Below are 26,815 nucleotides of genomic sequence, written 5' to 3' on the forward strand. Positions count from 1 at the left end.
GACGGATGGTGCCTGCCTTGACCTGGTCAACAGGGCACCCTCCCGTCCTGGCGACAGCGGCCACCACTTCGTGCTCCGTCACGGAGTCGTCCAGGCCCATTATTCGTAGGTCAAGGCACTTGATGGGCCTGGACACGCGAGCCTCTTCCGCACCAAGACACGCCCTAATCCTTTCGGCTAGGGCGTCGGCGGATGAACCGCTGGCCGCGCCGGGGACCTCAAGTAGACGGGCTCCAGTTGCCGTCACCTTCATTGAGAACCCGTCAGGGGCCCCGAACTCCGCGGGAGTCACCGCCCCCTTCAATTTGGCGAGGACGTCGCCATACGTTACGCCCCTTTGGACCGCATCGGGCTGTAGCGTAATAACTACAGCCGCGGTCTTAGGGGCGAGAAGCAAGGCCGCAGCGCGCTTCTCCTTGCGCTGCTGCTGCCGGCGCTGCCGCTGCGCCTTCTTGCGGCGCTTCCTCGCCTCTTTGGCGGCTCTCCTTGCCTCGCCAACTACTTGCCAGTCACCACTTGCCGGCAGGGTGGGCTCGCCTGTGGCTGGGGCAGCTTGCTGAGCCGCTGCGCCCCTCCTCCCTCTTTTGCGTCCAGTAGACGCATTTACCGCCTGCCCGCCAGCCGGAGCCTGCACCACTGGAGGAGCTGGGGCCCTTGTTGGGGAGCCGCTCGTGGCCTTGCTACCGGTTGAGTACTGCGGCCAGTCCGACTAGAGGAGGTTGATGGCCTGGCCGCAACAGCCGCGTATGACCTCGAGGTTGCTGAGCTCGAGGCCGTTAGCGGGGGACGAAGGAGTTTGCTTTCCAACACATTAAAACGTTGCTGGAAAGCAGCCATCTCCCTGCGCAGTAGCTCCACCAAATCAGGCTCCGTCGGAGGTTGAGGTTGACGTCCTCGGCAAACGGCAAGCTCAGCCTTAGTGGCCCGGAGCTCGGCCTCCAGCGCCGCATTGGAGGCTGACAAGCGCGTCAGCTCCCGCCGCATTTCGGCCAGCTCCCGGTGCACTTTTCCCGCCGAGGGAACCCTACATATGTCAAAGGCCGCCGCCATAATTTCGGCCTCAACCGACTTCAGCTGAGCGGCTCCGGCGGGCTGGGACTTCTTCCCTGCTATCTGGCGGAGCCCCTCCCTGACAGCTTGCCGAAGGGTCTCGGAGCCACGCTCACCTTTCAAACCCTCGGCGTCCACAACCTCCATCACGGAGGAGTCCGAGTGGACGGCACTAATCAGGGCGTCACCCTCTGCGGCAGGATGCTCAGCTGGCTTGGGCCGGGCAGAAACTGCCAACCTCTTGCCCTTCCCCCTGCCGCCACCCCGCGCGGCCGTGGGGATTTTAGGGGGGGCCGGGGCCTCCTGCGCGTTGGAGGACGAGGACAATCCCCGACCCTCCTCCGTCCTGGGGCGCTTGAAAGCCGCCCTTGTCTGTCGCTGTGAGCTCACGCTCGCAGCAAACACTGATGAGGAGTCGGACTCCGAGTCCGACGCCTTCCAGCTTGGGACCCGTGTGTGGGACTTGCTGGACGAATCCAGCGCCTCCCCACGGGTGTCAGAGCCATTAAGGCTCTCTGCCACAACAACTGCAGGCGAGCTTAGCTCACCTGCCCTCTCCTCCTCTGGTTGTTTTTTTGAACTTATTTTTTTTCCCATACAGTTCCCACGAGTATGGGGGAAATATTCAGTCCACCCAGGCAGTGCCCCCTGTACCTGGGTAAGTGTATATTTGTAACCCAACTAGAGGGTCCACCGGTCCCCTAGCTGGGGGTGCGCTCGAGACTACACTACTCCTCAGCCACGCATACCCTCGCCGCGCACCAGAACTTGGTATTGGAGGAATTTTTTATAGAGGTTAACTTCCTCGCGGTCCGGGCGATCAAGCCAAGACCCTCGTCCCGTTCAGAGTCATAAAACATGACCATGACCTCTTCCCGGATTACGATATCAACGGTTGCAATCGAGGACAACTTGTGCCCCGATGCTGCTCGTTGGCAGGGTGAGTGCACAACGAGCACCGTCCTTGCCTCTCCGCCACGCTCTCTGCTAAGTCAGAGAGACGGGCGGAAAGACGCTCCCTCGGAGGCGCAGGCCATGTGTCAGCACAAAGCCTGCCGCCTTTGGAACCCATCTCGGGTCCTTCCGCTCCGTCCAGAAGTTCGCTACAGGCAATAGCCACTCCAACCCTATCACCCCCGTTAGGGGAACTATTACCTGTACCCAGGGTGCACCGCGGGGAGGTCTTCTGGCACCGCACCCCACTTAATTTGCCTTACGAGTATGATATCAAAGCGTTAGGCGAAATTAATTAGCTAATATAATTTGCCTAAGCTTAATTACACAGTTTTAATTAATTAAATTGTATACATTTGTCAGTCAGAGAAGAGAATTAATGGTTTTTACTGGAATATTACTTAATCTTATTAAGACATAAATGTTTTTGGGGGCAAGATTTGTAGTGGGCGTAAATTAGTTTGTAATTGTTGTTAAGATTTGGCGGGTCTTTCTTTTTTAACAGCCTATAACAATCTACTTTTAGACAATGGGCTAAGAGGAGAGGTAGTCACGCTTATGCATGCGGTCGAGTTGAAGACTTGGAAATCGCAGTTTCAGGTTTATCAGAGAGTCAAATGATTCTTAGGCTTAGTGCACGCTTGCGGAACCCGCAGGTTGAGTAGGGTGCTTCTATCTCACTGATCTCATGTATGAGAAAATTTGTGTGTATGTTAGCTTCTCAAACGTGTCAAAACGACTGAAGGGATCGGGATGAAATGGAACAGGGCTAGATTATAGTCTGGAATAGCACATGGCTACTTTATGTCCCTAGTAAGCAAAGCCGCTGGTAGAAGCTACTAATAATTTCTACTCTACCGTACCTCTACCAGACGGTTTTATCTCATTATTAGTTGAAAATCGTGTTTTGTTTACGTCTTTAGAAGAATCTAGAACCTCCCACCTATATGAAAGAACACATACAACATCAAAACGAATCACTTCCACACACACATGGAAACACGGGAAATTACACATAGCATTTTACAACAACCACTCATTAAATAAATAATTTATCTACGTATAATGAAAATAAATAACTTTTAAGCATCTCACTGATTCACTCAACCTTCATAGCAATAACTATTATTTAATTAGAAAAACATGTAAGTAAATTATTAATAATTTAAACCATAATGACAGACTCTTCATGATATAACTGCATAGCAGGTGATGCATAAAGTGTTATCTAATTATCTGATTTACTTTTGCTAATTAATTATTGAAATTATGATAATTCAAGGTATAATATTCTATATATAATAAAGAATATTCTAAAGAATTACTGTAAGAAATGTTGGACCACGATTGGTTATCTCGTCAGCTCATCGATTAATGAGCCCCGGTGTCGCTTGAAAGAAGTCGAGCTTTTCTCGAAAAGTTTACGCGAGTAAGCCCCTTTTTAATATGACCTAATATGTTAATAGAAACGTGACCCTACGTTATTTGCTTACCATTTCTGGGGGCACGGTAGTGCCCCCGCCAAGACGAGCCAAGCGAAGCGCTAACTACCTACCTTTTTCGAAGCGCTTCGTCGTATTTTTGAACCTTCATAACTTGAGTTTGGGTTATACCAGATAAACAAAATTTTCAGGATATAATGTCAGTGGTAGACTTAATAAACCTCTAAAGTTTCAATTGCATAGCTCTTATACTTTAGATTTTATTGATATCTAAAATACCCCGATTTCGTCACTCACTCACTCACTCACTCACTGATGATCAACAAAATTCTTAAGGTACTTCCTGAAGTCCTAGAAAACTGAAATTTGGTATGTAAGCTAGTATTAGTACCCAAACAACAAAAAATCCTAAAACTTGAACTTTTACCCCCAACCCCTTAAACTAGGGGGTGAAAGTTTGTTCGAGACTTCCGCAACTTTTGACGCTAGAGGTCTGAATGCGGCCGCGGAGGGGTAAAAATCTGAAATAGGGAAACTTAATTCCCTATTTCCTGCTTGAGATCTGAAAATTATACACAAGTACATAGAACACAAACTTTTCATCAAATCAAAACATTATCCTACCCATAAGTACTTAGATATGAATAATATTACTACACTTCACTTCGGTAAGTGTTTATTAATCAACCTATACTTTTGAACATAAGCATCGTAAGTATAGTATGCGCCAACGCCCGCCGCCTGCCCCCTCGTCCCCGCGCAGTAGCTAAAAATAATCGGCCCGTCAGCGAGCGCGGCACCCGAACGCGGGCAGACGCGCGAGGGCAGAAGTCGTTGACGGTTGTCTCGTTGAATGAAAAGTTTTCGGAATATTTCGGTGATTTAAAAGTTTGCTATCGCGGAGAAAAAAACCATTTGCTTAATATTTAATTGTTAGTAGTTTAGTAGGTAAAGGTTTAGATACTAGTGTTTTAATTTTCATTGATAAAAAGTATTAGGATTACGTTTCCAATTTTCTTATAAATTTAGTAGTTTAGTAGGTGAATTTGTCGCTCATTTTATCTTTCTATCATAAGCAACCTACAAAAAGAAATGAAATCCCACAAAAACATTTCATGTTAAATGTTGCCAAGACGAGACCATATAGCTCGCACTGTCAAAAAGTAATCAGATCCCGTGTAGAGCCAAGTTTCTAACCCTATACTTTTGAACTGGCGAGTTGGCCGCACGGAAAGAGTTTAGAAGATTGAATAGATTTTTAAGCTCAAGCCCATATGACGAATAGCAAAAAGTCCGTGCGGCCGACTCGCCACGACACGGGATCTGATTACTTTTTGACAGTGCGAGCTATATGGTCTCGTCTTGGCAACATTTAACATGAAATGTTTTTGTGGGATTATTATTATCTAGGTATAATTTACCTTAATATTCATTTACATATAATAATCATTTGCCTTCTAATAATAGCAATGTAACTAATACCTATTATTACTGATATATTATTAGATATTTATAGTTGCTATGTATTTGCTACTAGTGAATACATATTACGTACATACAACATAGCAAAAAATATACACAACCAAACTGATCTTTGAATAATTTAAGGCAAAAATCCCAACTCGTAATTTTAATATGAAGATAGCAACAAAAAATGTATACCTACCTGGTTTGGTACTTTGGACATATAAATAAATGTTTATTATATTATTTACTACATACGTCATATACCATAATTATTAAGGTCGTTATAATCGTTTCAGATAATGATGTGATATGACCAGTTGTTCTTTAGATCAGTGATGTGTTCCACATTTCCTCAGGTTTCTTATTAGTAATAGGAAATAAGCCTATAGGTATGGCTCTAAATTAAAATATTGTAGGTCCATGTACTAATCTCGTTGTCTGCTGCGGGTATCTCGCTAAAACTCGAAAACTGCTGTACCGATTTGGTAGGTTTTGGTCTTGAATGATCATGCGGGTTCAGGGAAGGTTTAAAAGGTGAGAAAAATGTTGGAGGCAGTACGAAGTTTGTATAATATAATATAGTTCAGGTTTATTCAGCTTATTGGAAGTTTTTGAGTAATTCAATAAGCACCTTTGATTACATAGAAAGTATTTTAAAGAAATAGATAAATTGATACTTAAAGTGTATTTATAAACCTCTTTACATTCGTAACGCTATATTATATATGTATATGCGATATGCGTAAACAATTAATGTGGAAACATTACCCGCTCGTTCGAGCACCTGATAACGATTGTTTTTTAATAATTAAGTGGATATTAATAGCCTCGATAAACACAATAACAGAACTCGTTCAAATATAAATACAAATTGTTACAATTAATTCATTATTGTTGGGTCAAACAGTATCTGTTTGCGATTTCACTTCGATACGTAGTCGGATATTTCCAAAATTCTATCAAACATTTTCTTTTCTCGCATTTGAAACCTTTCCTGGACTTTCATGGACTTTCAATAATAAATCTAGCTGTATATATGTATAATATACATAGACATTCTAGCTTTTGCCAGCGGTGTCGCCCGATTATACCCTGTCTGTATACCAAATTTCATCAAAATCTGTTCAGTAGTTTCAGCGTGATTGACGGACAAAAACAACCATACACTTTCAAATATTAGTGTGATATAGGTAGATAGATACTATTTAATTTTTTAGCATAAAGAGCAACAAACGTCCATACATCCTTACATACACAAACTATCGCGTTATTATTAGTTACTTGTTTGTATATATCTCTAGTACATAACTTTATGTAACAGGTCAAAACGCTTTACTATGTCATAATACATAGTTACGATGCTACTAATCATAATTGGTATGATATGTTTGACACAAAAACATAGCCTTGATCTGTATTTATTAATTGCTCGCCCGATTAGAAACCGGTTCTATATGTATATATGTTGTCTAGTCTAATACATATATGAGTTTATAGACAGGTATTTAAAATGTGATTAAATAATACTACGATGTATTTAATGCTACAGTTTCGTGTGTGTCTTAAATCTTTACAAATCTCCAACAACCTGTAACTTCCTAACCCTAAAGGGCTGGCAACGCACTTGTAATGCCTCTGGTGTTTTGGGTGTCCATGGGCAGTGGCGATTGCTTATCATCAGGTGATCCGTCTGCTCGTATACCGGCTTATATCATAAAAAAAAATCAATACGAATCAATCTGTTGTCTGAAGAAGAAAACTGCATAAAAATTATTTCAGTAGTTTTTGAGTTTATCGCGAATATATAGGCATATTATATACGTAAGTATTTAATAAAGTGTTGATCTGTTTTTGGATAAAGTTTAATAAAAAAACTGCTCAGTGATTAAGACGTTCAAAGATTTTAATATAAATAATTTATTTTGCAAATTCCGGTATTTTAAAAAGACTAAAATTATGCCTAATGTTGCTTTTATTTATCGTACCTATTTAATTTAAATAAATAAAAACTAACTTGACGCATTAATTTCGAAATTCGAAGGTTAACCTATTTTTTAACGACTGGCTTTTAAAAATGGAATTCTACATTTTTGAATGTTTTTTGTTTTATGAACACCAAGAAGGATTAATAAAGTTTGCTTTTCTATTATTTCAACGTTACATTTTATTAACGACTGGCTTTTGAAAATCGAATTATATATTCTTGAATGTTTTTTTTTTATAAACGTCAAAAAGGTTTAATATAGTTTGTTTTCGTATTATTTCTACGTTGTTATTTTAATTAAAACAGAACAAATGGAAAAAGGAAAAAGCTTGTTATAATATTTATTACTTTTGAAGCTTTAATAAAGAAACTTCCTTTGTTGTTTTCCGTAACTAAATAAACTCTTGTATTTCGGCTCGAAACAGGAAGTTGAAGAAAAACAATATTCCTCGGGGGATGTGAAAGGCTTTTACTCGCGTTTAAAATCCCTGAAGGCAATGTCACGCAATGAAATAAATATATGACTACAAAGTACTTCAATTGAATTTCAACCTTAACATATTTTATTAAAGTCGAAAATCCATTAGTTCAGTAAAGGGTAGTTTGATGTGCAGGTGTCCGCTAATAGTTAATTTAGCAAATACGGCAACTAGCTACAAAGACAGGCTTTAATTGAATTTTAACCTTAATGTCTTGCTGTAAAGCCGAAAGTCTATTGAAGTAATTTGACAGTTTAGGTTAGCTTGTCATGCTCATGACTTTTCATAGTGTATTTAACAAAGTTTACTGAGGAATTGTTGACAATTATTAATTACTTTACATTTGTTTTCTGGGTTTTGGGGACGAAATGCTTGACATTGTGTGGGAGAGCCATGCTTCGGTACGAATGGGCCAGCTCGACCGGAGTGATACCACGGCCTCACAGAAAACCGACGTGAAACAACGCTTGCGTTGTATTTTGTTGTGTGTGTGAGGTTACTGGAGGCCCAATTACTCCTCTTCCCAATCTTCCCAACATCCCTTAAATTCCTAACCCCCAAAAGCCCGGGAACGCACTTGCAACGCGTCTGGTGTTTCGAGTGTCCATGAGCGGCAGCAATTTCTTACCATCTGGTGATCCGTCTGCTCGTTTATCGGCTTATACCATAAAAAACACTTCCTTTCCTATCCGTATAAGAAACGTTGATGTTCGATTTAACGAACGAACTATTCGATTATATGTACTACGTATTTGCTAATCGATTTCAATAATCGGTATCGATTATCGATATCGATGTATGCGAAATTCGATTACGTTCCTGCTCAGAATTAATTGAAGTAGGGGTGATCTGGGGTGTTGGTGTTGATGACATCGTACATGGCTAGCTATGGGCTAGGTAATAGCCAATAGGTAAATGGAAACTGCTTTTTTTTAGTTCTATTGCCAATGGTTTAGTAACTCTGAACAAGAATGTGAGTTCTCCTTCAGGTAACCGGATTAAACTGGAAATACTTATTTGCTAAAGACTCTTACATCGATACTTTTACATAGATAAATAAATAAATAAGTTTTGAAAAACTAATTGACTAAAACGGGACTCGATTGCGTCGACTCACCGTGTCGATGTCCTCATAATCAATTAAACATTGCATCGATAGTATGTATTTCTTTAACTAAAAATAACTGTTTACTCGATAGCTCTCGATAGTTATTATAAATAAGTATGTATTTGTGTCTTATAGTCCATAACAGCTAACACCTCACATTATCAAACTTTTCATTATAAAACCATTAAATTATAACAACCTGTTAAAAGCTCCAAATTATTCACGTTTCCCAAAACCGTTTCCCTGTTTAATAAACCACTTACTTACCTCTATTCTATTTGTAAAACAAAACCACCAATCAGGTTTCTAGGAGCCTTTCGCATAATGAATGTGACCCAATCAGAATGTCAGACGCCCACGCAACTGTTGGTCAGCTTTGTAACATTATCTCGGGAACAAGTCCTGACACCCACACGTATTTAAAGGGACAACCGTATAGAAAGTAAAACTACATATTAAACCATTTTATCCTGGTCTCGTTTTGTTGACTTTTCTAAACATTCTACGGTCAGATTATACTGGTTTTTTATAGTCCTACGCACCTACGTATGGCAGCAGGTTAACCTACCCCAATATGTTTAATATCTTCATTCAATTTTCTATTCTATGCTGGTAAGGATAAGGTTGGTAATTTTTTATGGGTTTTGGCAGCTTGATATTCTTGTGTCAGCAGTGGTACCGAGACTTTTTATAAAAGGGTGAACTTTTATTTTATTGAAGTGATCATACATATTTCTTGACTCCGGCTTTACGAGTCCTATTTTGGCAAATCACAAGTCAATCAAGGACCAATCTAGTCCAAGCTTTATAACTAAGATAGAAGGTATAGATATCTCACAGCTTCCATTAGATGCTGTCTACATTAAACACAGTACAATACGATGAATGACAGCGTCTGCCCTTTACAAAGGGGTCACATCACAACAGCTTATCACAGTATCACCTTTATTGAACTAATGAGAGGTTTCAAAGCAAATGATTGAAGTTTTTTGTTCATTTTTCTACCTAAGAATCTAGACTTTGGAACAGGGAAACAGCTTCACTAAAAGATTGATCGAAAACCATATTTTTGTTGATATCAGCACTTTGCAGTCAATTGGTTATATCGGTTTGATGCCTGATCCGGAGATGTGGACTAGCTAGAGGGTTTACCGGGGCTCCGGCTCGAAAAGCAGGAGTAGGAACGGGGTGGCTTTCCCCCCTAAAAAGGCTATATGAGTTTCCTTTACACAAGAGCAGCTTTACAAGTGTTATTCACAGGCTCTAACAAACAAACAACAACTGAAAACCTATCGGTCTACATGTCCGTCTGCAAAATAAGTTCCAAATCACCCCTTTTTGACAAAGGCATCCATTTTATTTATCACTGAACACAAAATACCACTGTTATCATGTAAATATTTTAAAACCAGTATAAACTGACCGTCGTATGTGTAGAAAGATCATACAAAGCCAGACCATGATAAACTGGTAATGTGTAACTCGATGTGAAGCCGTGACAGACAAAATCGATATGATATCGATATATTTGATATTATTCTACCTATTTATATTTTAATCTGTAAGTTCTAGAAGATGTTTTATTATGACGTTATTTATAATCTGTTTCTTACGTAAGTAAATCAATTTTTGATGGTCGATGATACGAGATATTGATAAAATAATATCACTTTTGTCGTTTCTATTCATTCATAAGAATTGTGCAATACAGTAAATAGGTAGTAGGTACCTACGTGCTAGGCTTTTTTTTTTGAGGGGCGAAAATCATCCAATTGTTACTCCCGCCTCGTGAGAGGCTAGTGGAAGTGTCAAACTCTTGCTGACTAAATACAACCCCGGTCCTACTCCTGCTATTCGAGCCGAAGCCCCGGTAATCAGCTAGGCAGTCTGCAGTCCCGGGTAGGTCGTGCTAGTTTTGGCCTTAATTAAAATTGTACCAAAAATTAATAAAAAATAACAGGATGCAGGATGAAAACTTAATCCTCGTAGTGTATAAGCAACCTTTAAAAGAAAAATCTAAAATCTAGAATCTAGTTCAATTCAGAATAGTTACTGCTTAGCATTGGCAAAATGAAAATATTTCTACAATAAAGGCATTTCCATTGCAGAAATAATTAAATAAGATAGTTTCGCCACAGCGGCCACTCAATTACCGGTATCATGGATGCGCGTCGCACAAGTTTTGCATTCCGTAATTGACTTTTGATATTGACTCAATTTGCCCCTCTCTTGATTGACTTCAATCCAATTTAGAAGCAAACTAATTACGCAGTTAGATTCAAATTTGAAAATGGAAGGAAAAACGAACGCTATTTTTGAATGACACTGGCAGCTAACAGGCAACGATTGTCTTTGATGTGACCACAGATAGCTAATAATTTGCATAGACAATGCAATGGCCTTTAGTGTTTATGGTAAAATTAGTTTTTGATAATAAAAGTTGAGTGTTTGCCTCGAAATAGCAGGTAAACAAACAACTCGATTCTTGTTTGCTAATTAGCATGATAAACAATAAATTATGCAATTAGTGCAGCTGGGCAAAACAAATATTTTGTTGACGGTGAAATATAAACAAACGAACCTGAAACTGAAGATTAACCACCGTACTCAGAGTCATGTAATAGTTATTTCACCCAGTCAGCTATTGTTTTCGGAACAAAATCGGTACTAAGGAATAGTTTAAGTAACCATTAAATGTCTCTGAGTAAGGCAGTAAGAATTGGCAATCATTTTATAAATGTTACTAACAACATTGGGTATCTAGAATCTAGATTGACGTAGACCTGAGAAATTAAGAATTACTTGACTTTGTTTTAATTCTGAGTCAAAATATTTCAGTTATATTACTGCACGCATCCCTTTCATGAAAGTATGACAGGTAGTTGAAAAGAATGTGACATTTTAGAACGGAATGATGAAATTACCTTTGCGTGGGTAGCGTCTAAAAATTGTTGATATTTTGTGGTATTTCGGGACCGAAATTCGTGGAAGCATAATTTTTGCCTTCTTGTAGATTTTCTTAATTTCCTGCCGTCCTGGTGACAATGTTAATTTACTTATGGCTTTTTAGTTGACATATTTTATTAATTTTTTCGTAGTTCTCTCTCAATAGAAGACTTATAGAATGCAAAGTGTGGAGAGCCATGCTTCGGCACGAATAGGCCGGCTCGACCGCATAGATACCACGGCCTCACAGAAAACCGTCGTGAAACAACGCTTGCATTATACCGGAGGCCCAATTACCCCCTTCCCAATCATCCCAATCCCCGAGTCCCCAACAACCCTTAAATTCCTAACGCACTTGTATCACGTCTGGTGTTTTGAATGTCCATGGGCGGCGGCGATTGCTTACCATTAGGTGATCCGTGTGCTCGTTTACTGGCTTATACCATAATTTAAAAAAAAAGGGAAATTTGTGCGATTGATTGTGTGCGCACAAAGCGTAATAAAACAAACTTAAAAACTGATTAAAAATGGGATTGTTCTCGTTACAACAAACCTTATCAATGATTATAAGACTCGAAACCTTCCAATATCTGATTACCTAGGTGAATTTATAGGCAGACTGGCTTTGGCATAAAGCCAGCCATCTGGCTCTCAAGGCAGTAATGTATTAATTAATGGCGATGAATAATAATTAGGTAAGCGGCCATATTGAATCGTGATTATATTTGTTCGGTACTTAAATTGCATTCTCGCTGTTTCTTGTTGTCAAATAAATTGTCTTGAGATGTTGATAGGATTACTGACTCTTTAGTTCTTTTATAATTTTAGCTGTAATGTTCTTAATTGGACAATAGTGTGGTAGTACATAGGGTGTAAACGGAACGCTCCCAAAGGCCACAAACAGGTGAGGATTAAGTAACGTGTCGTATTTTCAAAAAAAGTGTAATCCAATGTTTATTTTATGTAACAATCATTGTAATCATCTGTTCAAGGCTGGTGTTGACATGAATAACACGAAAACAAATTAAAAAAACAGAAAAAATATATTGTAGCGTTATTCGGGTGCGTATCGTTTACACTCTGAATAAAAAAGGTTTCTTCAACATCTTCTATAGTGTCTACTTTTTACTTCGACAAAAATCTACCAGTCGATGGACAACCCATAGCAGACCTGTAGCAAAACTGTACCTAACTGATAAATATTAACCATTTCATTTTCCTTCTTTCCAGTCCGGTAAATACGGAGAGGGTTACATCGGTTCCTCGCGAGGGATCGCAGTTCACGTGAGGTCTAAAGACGCGGAGAAGGACCACACTGGTTGTCAATGGCCATTGCTGTCCACAGCGGCCCCCAATGATCCGCTACCTTCAGAGCCTTGGATCGCTGTCATCAGGAGAGGCAGCTGCAATTTCGAAATCAAGGTAAGCTTTTGTATTTTTTAATAATATTTATATTAGTTCTCCACGGACTCTTGGTCCGTGCCCTTGTCATACATTTTTTTACAATAAGTCTAATCAATATTTATAGTACCTACCTATGTTTCACACTACAATTAACCACAACTACAATTATTACTACAGTGGCTAGTGGTGGGTGAACATTCTTCATGAACACCCAAAGAGGTTCTATCAATCTTATAGGACGGACGCCCAAAATACATGGCGAAATTCTTAACTTTATGTCATCCGTTTCATTTCGATGGACTTCTAGCGACTGTATTAAATATTATTGATGGTGATGGCGTTGCCCATCAATGCCTGATCCAAGTCTTCAGTTCATATATTTGTACTCGTACTTTTATAGTAATGAAACTGAATTTAACTTAAAAAAATCATGGGTTACCCACGTATATTAATGGAGTAGGCTGCTGCTGCTATCTGCGCACGCTGCTCATGATGAAGAGTCCCTCTGTGACTCGAAAAATTGGTAGAGATTTTCTCCATTAATTTACGTAGGTAAATCGTGACTTTTTATCTAATTTACTGTGTAATACTGCGCTGTTAACACTTAATACTGCATTAATTATACATTCCCAAGTCGTAATAATGACATAACTGATAAAAAAAAGTGTAGGAATACTACGCAAGTGCATTATAATGATTCCTAGCTCTAAATACTAGAGCTAGCAGCTAACGAAGCCCTGTGGCTTTATCGATGCTAATGCAATTACCTGCAATACGCACGGGTACTCGTTAGCAAAGCTGTTGTTAGGGAAACTGGCATAGGCAGTAAGTACAGTCAGCACTGCTATTTACTATGCATATAAAAACATAACCCTCCTTCTGGCGCAGTCGGGTAAAAATGAACATTGATTCTGTAAGATAGTAACCAAAAAAAATTGGTTAGCTACTGAACCGACCAATGGTTAATGATTATGTGGCTTTGTTAAAAACTATATAATTTAGTATAATAATAGCTACTGTCTCTGTATTGAGTCAATCTTTGTTTTCTTATCTGCTTAGTAAATAGCTGTATTGACTGTATATACATACATACATAACATTACGATTTGTACATACTTAACAAGTACGTCTAAGGAATAAATGACACAAAATTGAGCATTGTTGTACATATGCACAAACCAACATGTACATACAGAACATACGATTCTAACATACTTACAGGAAGGAGCAAAGGAAAAACACAAAATTGAACAGTATTGCTAATCCTTTAACAGACAAAATTATTTTTAGATTGAGATCCAGTTTTGGTAAACTGAAATCGATCCTGATAATTCAGCTAAAGCTCGGCTGTTAGTTTCGGTCTTTAAGTAAAGATGCGTGTGAAATAATTGTCCATTGTACAACACGCGATGTATAGGATCATACAGATCAAACTCAGGTCTCTTAAACAAGTCGAGAATCTAGACTTAGGTTAACTTAGATTAACACTAACAATAGACAAGTTAATGGACATGCCAACTACACGTGTGCGACCTAACTCAAATATAAGGGCTAATACATTAATTTATTACAAAGCGTAATATTACACCTTCTATACATGAAGAGGGTAAACAGAGACATACGTTAATGAACTATATACACAAACGAAGCATATACAATAGAAAATACAAAAAAATATCTAAATAATAGAAGTTGGTAGTAGTGGGAGTAAAATTTCTGAACTGTACCCTTAGTACGAGTTTGTTTTACGTTTAACGAAAGCGAAATGAGGTTGGTTTATTCAAGCCAGCCAATCAGAGCGCCGAACGCGCTCTTGTTTCGTTTTCGTTAAAGGTAAAACAATCTCGTACTAAGCCTTCTGATTTCTTGCTATCTTTGACGTGATCTTTCTCTACGCCCAATTTCATCGAAATACATTCAGAGGTTCTAGCGTAATTGAGTAACAAACATACAAACTTTTACAAATACTTTATTTAAGGCTTCCAAAGGTGATTAATAGTCATTATAATCCTCAGATGGTCTTGAAGTGTGAACTTCTACCTATGTTATGTCATTAATCTGTTTGCTAGCAGTCTGCGACTTAGGTTCTGTTTCCTTCAAGATTAGTCACTAAACCTAGTCTTAGACTTAAGCTTATTAGCGCAGTAAGCAGTGAGCAGTCATATGCTTAGGTCTTACAGGCTTTGTCTAATCTGAAAATTGCATTGAAGTTGATTCATGTAACTGTTTGATTATATAATTTTGGATACATGTCAATTATATTTCATTATTTCAAAGTACGCAGTTTAGATTAGTTATAATATTTAACTAGCTGACTCCAGGAATTTGGTTCTACCTCGTTATTCTGCGCATATTTGTTATTTTTTTTTATAGGAACAAAACCTTCTACTAACAATAACAAAACCACCAAAAAAGAATTAGCGAATTTGATCCGAGTTTCAAAAACAACACCCCATTTCAGTTTAGACTAGTACATATACTTATTATAGTCTAAAGATAGAATCACATTAAAAAAACTAAAGTATCGAGCGTGAAACAATATTGACTATGAATGGACGTAACAGGCGCATTGTTACGTCATAGCGCCATACTCAGCTGCGGACTACGGGCTCCGGCTCGAAAAGCAGGAGTAGGACCGGGGTGGTATTTAGTCAGTAAGAGTCTGACACTCCCTCTCCTCGCCCAAGGTCATTGGATGATATTCCCCCATCGAAAAAAAGCATCATACTCAGCCCTTAGCAACAACCTCTCTATGTCCGAAATTCCGAAATTAACAAAAATAAAACATAGATATTATCACAGGATAAACAAGGATTACAATCGAGGACACAAGTGTTCGATATCAACGTATATTATAATTGTGAGATATCCCACAATATTGCCAGCTGAAATAAATACCGTATTAAGTGTTGCCATCAACTAAAATGTACCACAGGTAACATATATCAACATGGCCACTTATATGAGAGCTGTCATTAAAATGATAACAGTTTTTGGATCATTTTGGTTAATTCCATGATTGTAGTCTGGTAGTAATTACTTAGGGGATATACTATATTGGGTTTTGTTATCATTTATTATGAAGCCACAAACCGACTGAAGTGTTATATTAACCGCTGTGCCATTGAGCATAGATGAAACGAAGTTTATAGGAATAGGAGGCAAAAGAAGAAATGGAAAGGAATTATAGGATTGATTTTTGGAATTTGGGTGCTTTTCCACCAGGTATGTGCTATGTGCTACGGTGCTGTAGATGCATTTAGCTTCCACCAAACACATTCATTGGTACGCACTGGTGGAATCGGACTCAGCTAAGCTATGTTTTTTATGCAGAAAGATGCGTACTATGGATGGTTTCTCTACTATCGAAACATCGCATTCTGGAGCTGCTCATGTTCCTAGCACATTTACCTAGCACATCTCTGGTGGAAAAGTATCCGCTTGTTTTCATTCTTTACATCGAATAACGTGGATTGTGCTTTGGGTGCCTTTCTCTAATATGCGCAAACTCTGTAACAAATTCCCAACTAGCGAAAGTTAAGGACAAATAAAAAAACACAATTATTTCCTTGATCCTTGTACGATAACTGTATCAGTCTAACTACTAAAGATATTCTCACAGACTTACGTCATTACAGTAATCGTGATAGTTAATCGTTTACGCCCTTTCTTACCTTGAACATAATATTTATTGTTTATCAATAGATCCTATCGCCATTTCGCAATGCAATTGACCTGGATCAACGTGTTATGCGAATAAAAAACTTGTGTGCACACTTGCACAGTTATAAGTCGTACTGTGAACCGTTTATTTCTAAGATTCAGTTGTTAAAGTTACCGGTAAATCCTTCTAAGATTGTAAATGCAATATTTTCTGTGTATGTTTGTTTGTATGTACATATGTTACTCTTTCACCCAAAAACTTCTGAACGGATTTTGATGAAACTTTGCAAAGACATCAATAATTATATTCTAGTATAACACAATGGCTTTATTTATACCTCCTCATTCTTAGCTTAATGAACATTATTTATTTAAAACACTCTAAAATTATATTTTTAAACATTACTTATAAAAATAAAAAACAAAATAACATTTAAAAATATAAAAATAGGAGCCGACCAGTAGCGGGAGCATGGTCCAAGCTACCGGTGGTTAGGGCTCCAAAGACAGAAACCTCCTCACAATACGTGCCGTTTCGAGGAGTACTGCCTTCTGCATCAGGCCCTTGATCCATCCGCCCAACCCCAGCCTCCTAAGGTGGTTGTCGTTGTTAGCTTAATTATTATTACAATGCTGGAATGACGAACATTACTTTTTAAATTTTTTACATAGGTAAAGGTAAAGGAAAAATATTTTATGTATTTAATATGATTAGGATGCTGGAGTCAGCCGCAGGTTACATTTTTACTTTGATACAGAAAATAATAAATAAAGTGGGACGCTGTATGTGCGATTTAAAAGTCCTTAATATTAAAGAGAAAAAATATAAATGAATGTACGAATGTATTTAATTTGCCATTCCAGGTGCAGAACGCATGGCGTGCGAACGCGACGGCGGTGCTCATTTACAACGACCGCGACACCACCAACTTGGAGAAAATGAAGCTGTCCACTGATAATGGACGTAAGTACCTCTTGTTTTTCCATTTTAAAATGTTTAGAATAAGTTTATAATTCGTTCTACAGCGTTGCCTTTTTTATTACGGGGAGAAATTTTCTAAAGGTGCCTAGCATTTTTGGGGAGATAGACTAGGGAGTAGGGGATTTTTACATCACTAAAACCACCCCGGTGGCCGCCTTCAAAACCTATAAGGGGCACCGATAAGAGGCACCGAGTCCTCTAATTAGACCTGCTCCAAAGCTTCTGTGATGCAACGCCTGTTACGGCACATCCCTAGGAAGACGTGTGTCTCAAACTCGCTGTGCAAGTTGCACGGCTGTACTTGACCACTGTGCTACTGTCTTTCCTAAGGTCGTAGTGTGGTGAAAACCTCATAAAATACGTTTCATCCCGATCCCTTCAGCAGTTATACCGTGAACAAATAGACAAACAAACAAACAAACTTTCACATTTATACTACAAATTAATAGGATATTTATAAACAATGCACTGACAAAGGAAACCTGCAAATGTCCACGTATGACGATGTTTTTCAAGGAGCTCCACAACTCGATACTCGATCGTTTATAACAAGTCATATAGTCATATTATTATAAATGATACACTCGTATTATTAATCGAAATCACTTGCAGAACGCATGTGAACACGGAAGACACTTGATTCGATAAACCTGTATGACTTGTTAAGAGATTGTTATAATGTAAATGTTTTTTGGTGCAGTTGTATATAAATATACTGGGTACATTTTGAAGGCAAGCGTAGTGTAGGGCGCCCTCCAGCTAGGTGGAGTGACGATATCCGCAAGGTGGCTGGTAGTGGTTGGATGCGTAGAGCTGAAGATCGAGCTTAGTGGCGTGCCATTGGAGAGGCCTATGTCCAGCAGTGGACGAGAACAGGCTGATGATGATAATGATGAATACATTTTGGAGTGGTGATGCAGTTAAAGGTCTTCTAAGGTTCCCTTCCCTTGATCAAGGACCATTTTTACATTTTCATAAATTTTTGTTAGGCCAGTATAAGTATCTGATGCGATGCAATGTTATTTTAAATAGACATGTTATATATTACGACACATGATTACTTCGGTAAGTTTACTATCGTCGGTAACTAAATGTAAAGTAACTTTAGACGCGGCGGTCCTACTGACGCATGACGTCTACTATGTAGGTTGCGCGACGTCGCCGCGTCTGCGCACGCTGCTCAAAATGAAGAGTCCCTCTGTGACTCGAAACTAGTACAGCTTTTCTCTCTCCGAATTTACGAGAGTAAACCGTGACTTTTAGGCAATTTAGTATGGCTCACGGTAGTTATTAGGTATACGTAAAGTAAATGTCCGTAGCTAAAATGTTGAATAGAAAAATCTCTCATAAAAATTTCCTAATTACTAAAACACAAAAAGTAAGTAAAACTTTTGTGGGATTACAATAAAATCGATTAGCCTTCAAAACCACTGGAATTTCAAACTTTAATACTCTCAGATAAAGTATTTAATTACTTAGTAAAATATATTTACAAAAGATTTCGTTGAATTGTAGTGAAAGGCTAAATTACTTAGTTAAAATATAGATTTAATTCAGTAACTCCCTAATTTATTTAGTTAAGAAACCTTTTGAAAGTACGTGGGTAGATAGGAGGCTTTTAACCCTGCTGTAATTGTATTTTTAGATCAATTAGTACTTAGAAATCTCTAGGAGAGTGTAAATGGAATAACTTAATTTGTCTAATTGTATAATCTTACTAAAACTTCGTTATGATTCTATTAGTTTAATTTGTGTACTTTGTGTAGGTACTGTCGGCAAAGTTTACGGTAACTAGTACACTCTTTAAACCTGTGGCAAACTCGCTATCCACCGGGTGTTTTTCCTGTGGTTGCTCGCGTCGAGTGCATGAGAATTTCGCTAATGAGGGTCGACCGCCAACTTTATCGATTGTACATATTTTTTAAAATAACACCTTCGTGTTTAGCAATCAGGCGATATAATATGTAGGTATTATGTATTCAATTGAAATTATTAACGCTTTTATAACATATTTCCTACTCTCCTAAGCTCCCAAAATATATTAGACTTTTCACTTACGTAAACTCCTCGTTTTTATTTAGCTAAGAATTAATTTCTAAAATCCCCGTATACCAAAATTTACATTAAAACTTAGCACTAAAGCGTTCAGCTTCTCATTAAATTAACATACACATAATAACATACATATATTCCCAAAGAAATATAAACAAAACAACCTACCTCACTCGGCCATACATTCTCTTTACACAGACACCATAAACCATTCTAGACAGACAGACTGAGCAGATTTATATACGTATGTCGTCATACCAGGAAGGGAAGTGAAGGGGTAATCGATTTATGACATTAATTTAATACGTAGTGTATGCCATAATGCAATAAACAACTCCAAAGCTGTAGCTGTTACTCTCCTTGAGAAATATCACAATACCTACGTTGTGAAGAATATTATTCTACATATAAGTAATTAATATTATGACTCATGATTAGCAGATCCAACGTTTTAGATTACTTTCCAATGTATCTACAAATATTTTATATATTGTTATACGTTGATAGATATACATATCGAGCAGTGCTCGAACACGTTTGAGAGTTACTCGAAAACGATCGAGAATTCCTATTATGTTTTCTGTTGCGAGGATTGCCCGACTGGTTTCAAGTCATACCGGGACCCTTTATCAGAATCACTATTTCTTAATAGCAAGGATAGATCATCAGTCGTAGCCAATAGACTTGCTTATTATAATATGGGTTTCATAACATAACTGTAAATTAAAAGCGGATGTTTAACACATTAAACGCCATGGAGGCAAAAGTGACCAGTGCTAGCGGTGGATTTGCCTTCAAAAGATTTTTGTTCGCAGTCAGAGTCTTAATTATGCATCTCTGTCTACCCCTCCAAGTGACAGGTGTCGTTATCTCACTACGAATCGGTTAACTGGTACTTGTTTTGTATGTACAGATATGGTTTGCAAGGCTAACTGGCGAGTATCATTGAATATTGAATTGTTCTCCATATGATACGGCTATGAATTACAATTGGTATTCATAAAAATCTTGAGTACATTGGCTTATATTCAAATAAGTTTAAGGAAGTATTCTTCTTCAATTCTAGAATAAAATATCTCGATGAAATAAAATTACTTACATTAATAACCTCACGCCTGTCTCCCAATCTCCCATGGGGTAGGCAGAGACAATGGAACGCCAATTTCTACGAATCTTACATACCTCTTTCGCTTCATCAACAGTCATCAGTCATGCTTTTATGTATGCTAGCCGACTAGCATACATAGAAAAAGCCACCTGCACCCACTTAACGATGTCGTCGGTAATTTGGCCCTTTTTAATATATACTTAGTGCAAATAAAAATCAACATCATGTTTACATTGTATATTGGGACGCAAAAATAATTTCAGATCATCACAAAATGTTTAAACATTATAATAACATTATACCTATTAATATTGTCTTCAGTATCTGCTTCTCTAATGAGGATACGGGTTCCATACCTGGCAGAATACCGATCAACGTCACTTTTTCCAATCCAAGTATCACTGATATATGTGAGGAAACAGTACAATTTCAAATTATATGTTTGAAATCACCGATCCGTCTTAGCCAAGCGTGGTGATTAATGCTCATTCTTTCTCCGTGTGAGACCTTTGCACATGAGGGCAGTTACAGGCTGATGCTGATTTTATACAGAATATCCTGAGTCATTAAAGTGTACTAAAGCTCTTAAAAACATGTGTTCCTTATGCAGTTCATCCCAAAACTTCATCCGTTCCTGAAAGGGGTTCCTACCCTTTGTCAACTCTTGTCCTATACTGAGATAATTTATTTTTTCTTTGCTTTCCACTGGGTCCCAAGTTATCCAGAGCAGTGGGTCATCTGGATCTGGTGTTGGGTTTCTGAAATTTTAATTAGAAGTTAAGAATTAGTAAAAATATGTATGTAATTGTAAGAAGTGATTTGGAAGTAATGATGTAGATGAAACTAAATTTTCAAAAGGGTATAGTTAGTAAAATAAATAAGTATTCAAAATGGCAAAACTATATCATATTTCTGTGCAGTAGTAGTCTAGCCTAGAATACTAGAAACAAATGTGAACTAGTAAACGAATCCAAATTAAATATGGAACGCAAGAAGAAAACGAAGCTAGAAATTACTTTTTGGAAACATTAGGTACATTGAACCTTACCCTGTTTTAGCGAAATTAGTCCACATTTTGATCACTCTTGTCCTAGTAGTTATTGAATCTGGACTACCCTTGCAGACTTCTGGCATTTTGATACGAAACAGGAACGGTAACTCCGCTCCATGCCCAGTAGAGTTGAAGAAATTTAACCTCTCAGGCACTGCCCATTCTCCGGCATAGTTCAGTATGTAGTAATATATTGGAACCGAGGGCGCAAATTCACACAGTAGTCTCACAGTTTTATTAACATAATATAAAAAGTAATAATCACTAATCAATTGCAAATACTGGCTTCTATTTTTTTCACTCAAATGTTCTTCTCCATCTAAATAAAACTTCAGTATCTGATGGGCTATGTTGTCAGACATTCTGTCTCTTCTCGCCAGTTCTCGAGGCACAAGCAATTTGATGTTATCAGTATACCTTTCAAAATTTGAACAAAAATTGTCTACAACGTATTGCAAAACTGCACCCTCTATATTATTACTTCCGATAATACACGGTACTTTATTAAAATTACCAGATTTTAGAATTACTATTGGACTCTTTGTGATAAATGAAGCTTGTCCTTCTAGGTCTACTTCAATACAGGGTTTGAATACAGAATCAAATAAATCGCTTTCGACACCTTCGCTAAACCCAACGTTGAAGTTTCGAAAAGCTTCGGTGATATCCACGGCGGGGATCCTTCGTAACTCCTCAACGATTTCCTGCTTGGATGACTTCTTAATGCCGAGTATTTTTGCCAGTTCTATAACACCTTGTGAAGGGTTCTTTGCTAAGGACCAGTTATTCAAAACACTGGCACTCTGTATGATGAGTTTGTGAAACAATCCAGTAGCCATTGGTGATAACATCATAAAGTTGACCATGGCTCCCCCTGAAGAGCCTCCGAAAATTGTGACATTGTTTGGGTCACCGCCAACGGTGCTTATGTTTCGTTGGACCCATTTTAGGGCCATTACTACGTCCTTGAGTCCACAGTTTCCTGGTGCAGCGTAGTCATTTATGGAGAGGAATCCAAAAGGACCCGTTCTGTGGCCACACCTTACGAATATAACATTTTGGTAATTGAGCAACGTGGCATCTAATATGGGGTCTAGGACAGATGTGTAGCCATACCCTCCTATCCAAAACATTACTGGTAATGGTTTTTCAGGCTTAAGACTTGGTGTAGAGAGCTCAATGTACAGGCAGTCTTCTGATCCACTGATGCAATCGTAAACTGATCGGCAGATAGGCATTGGAGCATCTTTCGTACAGTCTAGTACTTCTGTCCATGGTGGTATTGGAGTTGGGGGCTGGAAACATACGATAAAATAAATGTCTTTTCAAAATATTAAGGTGATCGTCTGAAATTAATAATATCAAGTTATAGTCAAATATCGACTGAAGCAGAACTATTTGTTGATTTGAAAATTTAATCATATCACTGTGCATAGAAATACGCATAGACATTAGGGTCTTCCCGTTAACCCTTTTTAATTTATGAGGTGGAAAATTACTTCTCCCACCTTGGGCGAGACGAGAGAAAGTGTCAGACTCTTACTGACTAAAAACCACCTCGTTCCTACTAGTGCTTTAGCATCCCGCTTAGCATGTGTTTTGGAATATTGTTCAAAATGAGCATGCTCATTTCGGACACGTTTGCGAATCGACAATCGTTTGATTTTTGAACATTTTTGAGAATGCTCAATAGAACGCCTTTTAGCACGTTTATTTTAGAGCATGTGTACCTTTACGTCAATATTCTGACGCAAGTGAAGTACAATATGCATAAACACAACTAATTACCTTCTACAGGTGGCGTGTGATTAAATATAATAACCTACAAATAACTGCACACAAATAAAATGTAGTTAACTCAAGTACTTGCAACTGTTATTTATAATAATATACAAGTACTATTTACGTCTAAATTAAGGTTGACGCTAAATATAGTTTTGTGTGAATATCAACAAAAACCTTAAAAAAAAAACTGCACCGCCTTCTGTATGCTTGTCTTGTCTGTTCATATGTTGTGCTTGTCTATAGTTTCATCATCAATTCTTCTCTTCTATGATTTGTTTTGCAAGTTTAGGAAATTAATTGATAGTATCCTATATTATATTTAAACGGTATTGATTACGCATTTGAAGACATAGATTCTAACAAAAAAAAAATATTGCTCGAAAGTGGTCGAACGTGTCAGCTAGGCTATTCTGTAATTGTCAATTCGAAACATTTGAAGTGAGTTCGATCGTATTCTAGCCCGTCATTGGTGGAGATTATTCTCACAACCAATGACGTGGCTCTGTGATCAAACCCACTTCGAATATTTCGAATAGACAATTACAGAATAGTCTAGAGGTTTGATGTATGACTTACCAGAAATCTCAACTGGCCTACTGGTGGTTTAGCATACGGTATACTTTTAAACTTGTAACAAGTACCTTCGTCAGTCTTTTCACAATATCCACAAATAGGACCGTCTTCTGTTTGCACTATGCATTTCGCTTCGTCCGGTATATCCGCCATTTTTATTGTTATCCTGGAAAATTCAAATGACAAATCAATTTTGGAAATATTATTTGGGTGATGGTGAGCTATGTCGACTAAGTTTTAAGTCAGATCGGGTAGACTAATTATGTTATGTGCAGTACAAGTTATATTATCTACAAGAAATAATATTACCTATTGGAATATTTTTCGGAAATTTTACTTAGTAGTTAGGTACATTTATTAATATGTTAAAAGTTGGTATAAACAAAATATTTCGTAGCTAATGAATATTTCAGACATAAATAAGAATGTCGCAATGATATCATTGCCCTTTTAGGGAAAATGTAAATTAATAATGTAAAAATATCTATTAATAACCATTAATAATAAATGAAGCACCTTCTATAATAATTCAGTATTTAATAATTAATACATAAAATAATTCAAGAGAAAAATAATACACATCACAGATTGACTAATAAAAAAAACACAATTTAGTCGATGATAAAAACAAATTAAGAATACAATATTATCTATGGCCACATTGGCCATGCATATCCAGTTTTGTAAACCAATCGGAATTTTTTTACTCTATGCCTATACGAAAAAAAATGTAGGTACGAGTCGGCTATTATTAGAATTGTGATTAGCCTATGTTGTGTTATGTTTATAGCCATTGATGTTCCGTAAAAAACCTTGACTTTATAAAGATTGTCTTTCGTTCTATAAATTAATATTTATTAGACCTGTTTATCGATTAAGTATTGTACCGCCGTATTCAGACACATTTATTGGTTACTTAAACCAGTCCTTAGCAATTGTGTACAAAATCGTTACTAACGAATAGTTTTAAGTAATCATTAAATGTCTAAGAGTGCGGTAGATACTGTTTAACGATTAATGTTCTTTATTGTCTATAGTTATTGGATTAAATAAATATATTTGTTTAGTAAGTCTTTACTCGTAATTTTGTTTACGTGAGTCTCAATCCGAATCCCTTAGGAAATTAAAATAAAGTAACTTATGTTACTTAATCGACTCTCAAACGACCCTAAAGCTCTTAGATTTTTCTTAGAAACATTATTTTAATGAAGCAGGTAGAGTTTTGTACCTATATTTATTATAAATGATATTTATTTTGCAAATAGGTTACAATGTAACTCTTTTACACGTCAATCTCTTAAATAACTAGATGAGGCCGGCATTTCCTATCGGACTACTCTGAGAAGAAATGTCGAAACAAACTCACTCTTTATTATCTGGGTCTACATAAATAATAAGTAGGTATTAGCTAGATACATAAGTAAGTAGGTATGCTTAATTTTACGGTGTACAGCCATGTCAACGACGACTTAGCTAGATGTACCAACCTAATTTATTTATTTTCATAATGTCAAACTGTTTATGTATTCTGGTTAATCAGACTTGCGTTAGAGTTAAACCTGTGACGTCAAACTTATTTTGGTTTTGTTTAATTTAAAACTAATGAGATGAATAGAGTATCTATTTTAATTTAACAATACGTTTTATAAAACCAAGCAATGAGAATTGAGAACATTAAATAACCTCCCAGTGATAACAGACGTAACTAAAGTCTATATTTAACTTTGATAACAGTAGCACGTAAGAAACAATTGCATTTATCACAAAAAATGTGGAATTTTAAGTAACACTTTTCCGTAATTTTAGAAATATTGTACAAATTCTTAGTAGGTAGACAATCTTTTCACAAACACACATGTTTGTCATCTCTTTCTGTTTAATACAATTGGAACATAACAGGAAAATTAATAATATAGAAACAGTATTGTAGGAAAATAATACACTCAAAGTACATGCTTAAGGCACCTATATAAACAAACACCATTTATTATAATAATAAAAAAAAAATAACTTACGTTTCCACAGATGAACAAATGTTTAGTACGATACAAGTTTTATATAAATTCCTTCTTTGTTGTTCATTTGTTATTGTTGTTAAATTGGTTCAATGGATGCCGGCGGAAAAACAATTAAATTCACATAATCACGCACGTCATTACGCCTTGAACACATAAACTAAATAACAGACTAGATACAGGTATATACGCGGGAACTTGTTAACCTTGGTCGTCGATGGCAAAGTTCAATGTTGCCAGCTTTAATCACGGTTGAAATAGATTATTATTTTATGTTACACACGAAAAAAAAAAAACAATGTGCTCATACCGGTTTTATAAACGATTGGCTAAACGTAGGAAAGAATGTCGTTCTTTTTTCAAATTTGATTTGAACATTAAAAAAATAAATGAATTTTCCGTGATATTATTTTCTACTATGGCAATAATTTAATCTAAATGTCAAAGTGTAAGATGGAAATGTCAGTTTTGAAATCTTGTTTTTTTTTTATTTGAATGATTCATCAGTTTGATTTGAATGGTATTAGTAGTTAGCAGCATGACCATGCTTATTCTCAGTGAATCAAATAAATGATGCAATGACCTCTTATCTAGTTAATTGTTGAAAAAGATAGAGTAACAGTGACTGGGCTAATTCACACCAGTAAAGACGTGCAAAGCTAAAAAAGATTACGAAAGATATTTTATTTACATTCATTTGTTTTTTGGTGGCGGATTTGCATGTCGTATTTGGATCACAAAACCTCTTAGTT

The 26,815-nt window shown here is 37.4% G+C and overlaps 2 protein-coding genes across 11 annotated transcripts in view; one reads left to right on the plus strand and one right to left on the minus strand.

The window, feature by feature from the left end:
- The window catches only part of LOC118270896 (E3 ubiquitin-protein ligase goliath), a 122,870-nt gene that overhangs the window by 76,635 nt on the left and 19,420 nt on the right, over positions 1-26,815 (plus strand). For all 9 annotated transcript variants that reach the window (XM_050695832.1, XM_050695835.1, XM_050695833.1 and 6 more), the window contains 2 exons: positions 12,661-12,852; positions 17,362-17,461. In XM_050695832.1, coding sequence (XP_050551789.1) covers positions 12,661-12,852; positions 17,362-17,461 — 292 coding nt within the window. The remainder of the gene's footprint in view (positions 1-12,660; positions 12,853-17,361; positions 17,462-26,815) is intronic.
- LOC118270895 (juvenile hormone esterase) lies at positions 20,862-26,269 on the minus strand. 2 transcript variants are annotated; one of them, XM_035586694.2, is made up of 4 exons: positions 26,064-26,269; positions 24,117-24,214; positions 21,688-22,985; positions 20,862-21,397 (listed from the first exon to the last, which is right to left on the minus strand). In XM_035586694.2, the coding sequence occupies exons 3-4, from the start codon at positions 22,926-22,928 to the stop codon at positions 21,184-21,186; spliced, it is 1,455 nt and encodes a 484-aa protein (XP_035442587.2). In that variant the 5' UTR covers positions 22,929-22,985; positions 24,117-24,214; positions 26,064-26,269; the 3' UTR covers positions 20,862-21,183. The 2 variants fall into 2 exon arrangements, with proteins under 2 accessions (XP_035442587.2, XP_035442586.2); XM_035586693.2 differs by having other exon boundaries at positions 24,052-24,214; positions 26,064-26,268.

This window comes from Spodoptera frugiperda, chromosome 9, assembly GCF_023101765.2.
Source record: "Spodoptera frugiperda isolate SF20-4 chromosome 9, AGI-APGP_CSIRO_Sfru_2.0, whole genome shotgun sequence".
Classification (NCBI taxonomy): domain Eukaryota; kingdom Metazoa; phylum Arthropoda; class Insecta; order Lepidoptera; family Noctuidae; genus Spodoptera; species Spodoptera frugiperda.